At 49.0% G+C, this 6,000-nt stretch overlaps 1 protein-coding gene across 1 annotated transcript in view; it reads left to right on the top strand.

The window, feature by feature from the left end:
• Nucleotides 1-6,000, top strand: part of LOC142904270 (phospholipid-transporting ATPase ABCA1-like) — a 37,550-nt gene that overhangs the window by 14,993 nt on the left and 16,557 nt on the right. Inside the window, exons 9-12 of the mRNA XM_076050245.1 lie at nt 2,631-2,877; nt 3,404-3,660; nt 5,039-5,233; nt 5,706-5,917. Coding sequence (XP_075906360.1) covers nt 2,631-2,877; nt 3,404-3,660; nt 5,039-5,233; nt 5,706-5,917 — 911 coding nt within the window. The remainder of the gene's footprint in view (nt 1-2,630; nt 2,878-3,403; nt 3,661-5,038; nt 5,234-5,705; nt 5,918-6,000) is intronic.

Here is a 6,000-nt window from a genome sequence, read left to right as displayed (position 1 = left end):
GATTCAATCCCGGGCAGCCGATATCAGTGCGGCCAGGCAAAAATAAACCATGAGAAACATAACGCAGCGCCACCAGGGCGGCGACAACGTCTTCTCAAAATGTCTTTCCCGCGCTCTGAATAAAAAAGCTTGTTTTTCTTTTTCCTTGTGGCAATTGCTCTGTGATTGCTGCTGCTAAAACCCAGCAGGAGCGCTGGAACCACTTCAGTTTAACAACAATAATAACAGTAATAACAGTAATAATAATCATAATAATACATTTTTAACACCATTTTTGAAGCGCTTTTCCTCACACACTCTTCTCAAAGGGAGGTTCAGACACAGTTAGAAGCACACACAATGATTGCGTTGGAAGCGGCTCCTCCAGAACAGTGGAGCTCCTTCTGGGCTCCTGATCTTCTGAGCGTCAGACCGCTTCACCAGCTGGAACACAGACGCCAGTGTTGTGAGACTGGAGCCGCTTGTTCCGCCCCCACTGCGGCGTCGCGTCGCTGCAGGTCGACCGTTGGAGGGGAAAACATTCATCCTCTTTGTGTTTTCCTCTCCTTCCCCTTCTTCTTCTCCACTTCTTCACTGTTCAGTGAAGCCGTGCGTGGAGAAAGCAGCGACTGTGGTGAAACCGGATGAGTCTTCATATCTGACCGCAAAACATTTTCCAAATCCCGGCGCGTTGTTATGCAACGTGACCTCTTTCAGATGATAATCGGGCTCTTTTTAATGGAGCGTTGTCGGCCCCCATGTCATGTGACTGGGTCTGCGGTAGGTGAGTGGTTGGAGACTCTACCGCCCCCCCCTGCCGGCATGCTGGAGGTCTCGGCTGCTCTTGGGACCTTCGAGTCCCAACAGCTTTGTGGGTTGTGTGTCTCTGGTGAGCAGGAAAGCTCCTGGTGTTCCTGGTGTTTAGCTCAGACCTGGTCCAGGTGATGAAGTTATGGGGTTAGGGTTAGGGTTAGTTCAGCCTCCTGCCCCCAGGGGGAGCCGCTCCAGTGCCGGTGATGGTGAGCTTGAAGCAGAGACTTGAACTCTAGTAACCTCGTACTCAGCCGCTGAGCTCTGAGGTTACTGTGGGACAAACTGCTGCTGCTGCTGTGTGCTGTGTGTGTGTGTGTGTGTGTGTGTGTGTGTGTGTGTGTGTGTGTGTGTGTGTGTGTGTGGAGTGCTAATGGTTCTGATGCGAGAGCAGTTTTTTGTTTCCGTCTCTTTTATCGTGAGGCCGAGTCCTTGTGTGCAATTTCCCCTGCGAGGGGTGCGGGGGGGGGGGGGGGGGTAGTCAGGTTAATGTGACACACACACACACACACACACACACACACTGAGTGAAATAAGGTGGTGGGCGCTCCATACGTGCCGCCTCCTCGGGAACATTCTGTACACTTTTAACAGCCAGCAGCCAACTGACACCCAAGACATGACAGACAGACAGGGAAACAGGGAGACAGACATGGAAACAGACGGACAGACATGGAGACAGACGGACAGGAGCACAGACAGACAGACAGGAGCAGACAGACAGACAGACAGGGAGACAGGGAGACAGACATGGAGACAGACGGACAGGAGCAGACTGACTGACAGACAGACAGACATGAAGACAGACAGGGAGGCAGACATGGAGGCAGACAGACATGGAGACAGACAGGGAGACAGACAGACAGACAGACATGGAGACAGACAGACAGACAGACAGGGAGACAGACAGACAGGGAAACAGACATGGAGACAGACAGGGAGACAGACAGGGAGATAGACAGACAGACAGACAGACAGACAGACATGGAGACAGACAGACAGACAGACAGACATGGAGACAGACAGGGAGACAGACAGGCTCACGCTAATTTTTTTCTTTTCCTGTGAAAAGCAGAAGCATGTGACTGTGACTGTGCAGCCTCAGTTGTGTGTGTGTGTGTGTGTGTGTGTGTGTGTGTGTTTTGTATATTAGCAAGCAATGGTGGATATAATAGCAGTGTGTGTGTGTGTGTGTGTGTGTGTGTGTGTGTGTGTGTGTGAGGCCTGTGAGGTCAACGACCTACGATAACCTCTCTTTGTTCCTCCTCCTCCTCCTCCTCCTGTTTTTCCTTCTTTTCTCTCTCACAATTCTCCCTAAAATGTGAATCTCATCCCATCAACCCCAAAACTGGTGTGTGAGTGAACTCCAGTAACCTCTCTCTCTCCCCCTCTCTCTCCCTTTCTCTCTCTCTCTCTCTCTCTCTCTCTCCGTCACAAGTGGGTGACATAATTGTTGGTGCATGCTTCTTGTCGTCTGAACTCGTCCCGACTCGTCCTCTGACCTCTAATAACCTCCACCGCTGGCAAAAAGCTGACTAAGCAGCCAAGCAAGCGCCCTGCAGCCTGATGCAACAACAGCCTCAACACCAGCAATGCATTGTGTGTGTGTGTGTGTGTGTGTGTGTGTAATTGTATGATTGTTGTTGTGAGAAGCTCCTACGACTGTGATCACAGGAGTCACAAAGAAACTTTAGATGCATATTCACGTCGCGCTGGTGTGTGTGTGTGTAGAAAACCTGACATCCAACCTCGTGTGTGTGTGTGTGTGTGTGTGTGTGTGTGTGTGTGTGTGTGTGTGTGTGTGTGTGTGTGTGTGTGTGTGTGTGTGTGTGCTTCTGCAGCTGGCCAGCATCCACAGCTGGAAGGACCTGCGCAGGGAGCTGCTCTACCTGACGGCCAACTCGTCGGCCTCGTCGCCCAGCCAGACGTACCAGGCCGTGTCCCGCATCGTGTGCGGCCACCCAGAGGGCGGCGGCCTGAAGATCAAGTCGCTCAACTGGTACGAGGACAACAACTACAAGGCGCTGTTTGGCAACCACGGCAACGACAGCGACAGCGAGCCCCTGTCGCTCTACGACAACTCCTCCAGTGAGTGGCCACCGCTCCTCCTTTACATCCACCCATCCATCCACCCATCCATCCATCCATCCACCCACCCATCCATCCACCCATCCATCCATCCATCCATCATCCATCATCCATCCATCCACCCACCCCTCCATCCACCCACCCACCCACCCATCCATCCATCCATCCATCCATCCATCATCCATCCATCCACCCATCCATCCATCCATCCATCCATCCATCCAGTTATTCATTTACTGACTGACTCACTTATTTATTTTTATATATTTATTTATGTCACTTACCAATTTCTATGTATTTATTTTCATTCATTTAAATATTTTTTTTATTTATGAATGTGTTTATTTTCATTTTGCCTCTGAAACTGCAGCCCTCTTCACATTTAACAATTCATTAATTAATGATTTATATATATGTATGTATATTGTTTCTAAGATTGTCCCCTAGTCACATTTATCAATTAATGAATTAATATTTTAGATGGATTGATGGATATTTTCCTTCCTGCCTCTCCCTCCTCCTGCAGCTCCCTACTGCAACAGCATCATGCGGAACCTGGAGTCCAGCCCGGTGTCCAGGATGATCTGGAGGGCTCTGAAGCCACTGCTGGTGGGGAAGATCCTGTACACCCCCGACACTCCGGCCACCCAGAGGATCATCCAGCAGGTCAACAGGACCTTCCAGGACCTGGGCCTCCTGCGGGACCTGGGAGCCGTCTGGGACGAGCTGCGGCCCAAAGTCTGGCAGTTCATGGAGGAGGGCGAGGAGGTGGACCTGGTCAGGGTGAGTCAGGCACTGTGTGTGTGTGTGTGTGTGTGTGTGTGTGTGTGTGTGTGTGTGTGTGTGTGTGTGTGTGTGTGTGTGTGTGTGGTGCACGTACGCTACTTCCTGTTTACACTCTAGAGTCTAATCAGTCTCCAATGAGCTGCAATCAGCAGCCAGACAGCCGCTGGCACCGCAGCAGAGTAAATGTGGCACGCAGATGCTTTTATCTCTCACGCACCCTGAGGAAAAAAAACTGTTCAGAAAAATAAAAAATAAAACTATTTTTTAAACTACGGAAGCGTATCGCATTCACTTGGGAAATTAAAAAAATAATCTGTTTTTCAGTGTAATTATTTCTGTTTTTTTTGCTCTTTTTTTTTCCGCCCTGTTTGTTTTTTTTTTATTTATTTTGAAATCCCGCGAGAAAACAGTAGCTGGGTGACTCTACTACGGCATGGTAGTGCTGTATGGTGGTGACCACGTAGCCGGTCTGAATGCACTTCAAATGCATAATTTTGTATCCATGGAGCCATGATGCCATATTTATCCAATTGATCCCGGAGTTGCAAAATTTGCACGAAAAACAGAAATAATTTCACTGAAAAACAGAGATTTTTTTTTTATTTGCCAGGTAAATGCAATACGCTTCAACAATCAACAGTTGGACAGCAAGGCTTTATGAAGTCTCCTCAAGGCTGCCTCATTAGTTTTACTGCCGGTGGAAATCACACTGACGCCCCCTAGTGGCCAACAGTGGCCAACAGGTCTTTGGTTAAAGTCGAGGTGATCAAACTAATATGACAAAATGATGTATGAAGACATCAGGAAAAGAAACATTTGGATAAATATTTTTGGATGACTCGTGTAAATATTATCAATAATGATAATCTCTAATATAATATTATTACTTAATATTTCATTTAAATATTCAAATCTTGAAAACAGCTTGTGGAGGGTTTCATTTTTTTGCCATCTTTTTGGGATATTTAACTTTTCATTTTCTAGCATTTATTCTAGTGTCGTTCAAGGCTATTGATAGACACAATGTCACGTGACCCAGGTGCCGCTGTGTGATGTCATAGCTGTTGGATCTGTTTGATCTGGATCAACATCTCCTCGCGGGGGAGAGGCCTGTTTATTTATTGAAGTGAATGGCGGGAGAATTCTCTCAATGTGGGTCAGCAACACCACACAGCACAAACAACAGAGTCAGGGATGAAGACCACAGAAGAAGAAGAAGGAGAAGAAGGAGAAGAAGGAGAAGAAGGAGGCCTGAAGGCCACAGAGTTCTTCAGTCAGTTGACAAGCAAGAAGACAAACGGAGAAAATGAATATTTCATTTTGTATTTGTTTTACTCAACTCAAACTCCTTCTCCTTCTCCTCCTCCTCCGGCAGACCCTCCTCCAGAACAACGCCAGCGCCTCCTTCTTCAACGCTCAGCTCAGTGGCACTGAGTGGCAGGTGTCCGACGTCTCCCACTTCCTGTCCAAGGCGTCGGAGGACCGTCGCCCCGCCGGCTCGGCCTTCACCTGGAGGGACGTCTTCAACGAGACGGACCAGGCCGTGCAGACCATCTCCCGCTTCATGGAGGTCAGTGCGTGAAGAAACATCATCCACCACAGGGCCGCATGGAGACACACAAGCATTCACACACACACACACACACACACACACACACACACACACACACACACACTTTAGAGTTTTCCCAGTTCTCCTGCCATGAGTGTTTTTGGAGCTGGAGAACCTGGAGAGAACATACAAACTACCACACAGAGAGCCTCCAGGAGACCCGGGAATCGAACCCACAACCTTCTTGCTGTGAGGCGACAAGGCCGCCCACTTAAAAACTTTACAATTATTTATTTTTCCGCCTTGCTTGCTTTGATTTTGTGTGATTTGATCAAAGAAAACAGACGTTTTTTCTTTCGTCATTCTGAGCAATACATTTCCTGGAGTTTAAAGGAGAAACTAGGGTTCAATGTTGTCCACCTCGGAGAGGTGAAGAATGACAACCTGCCGCCCCCCCCCCCCCACTCCCCTCCTCCTCCTCCTCACTCAGTGCGTCAACCTGGACAAGCTGGAGCCGGTGGCCAGCGAGGAGAAGCTGGTCAACAAGTCCATGAGTCTCCTGAGCAACCAGAAGTTCTGGGCTGGGATCGTCTTCCCCGATATCAGCCAGCAGAGCCAGAGCGCCGAGCTGCCACCCAACGTCAACTACAAGATCCGCATGGACATCGACAACGTGGAAAGGACCAACAAGATCAAGGACGGGTAGGAGGAGCAGCTCGGCGCACCTGACGCAGCTTAACCCGACTTCACTCAACCCAGTTTTTCCTTCTTGTGGTTCTTTTTGT

This window comes from Nelusetta ayraudi, unplaced genomic scaffold (genome assembly GCF_046127955.1).
Source record: "Nelusetta ayraudi isolate G7.1 ecotype Tasmania unplaced genomic scaffold, CSIRO-AGI_Nayr_v1 ptg000126l, whole genome shotgun sequence".
Lineage (NCBI taxonomy): Eukaryota > Metazoa > Chordata > Actinopteri > Tetraodontiformes > Monacanthidae > Nelusetta > Nelusetta ayraudi.
Note: the sequence above shows the minus strand (reverse complement) of the source record. Positions and strands in the feature narration are given on the sequence as shown.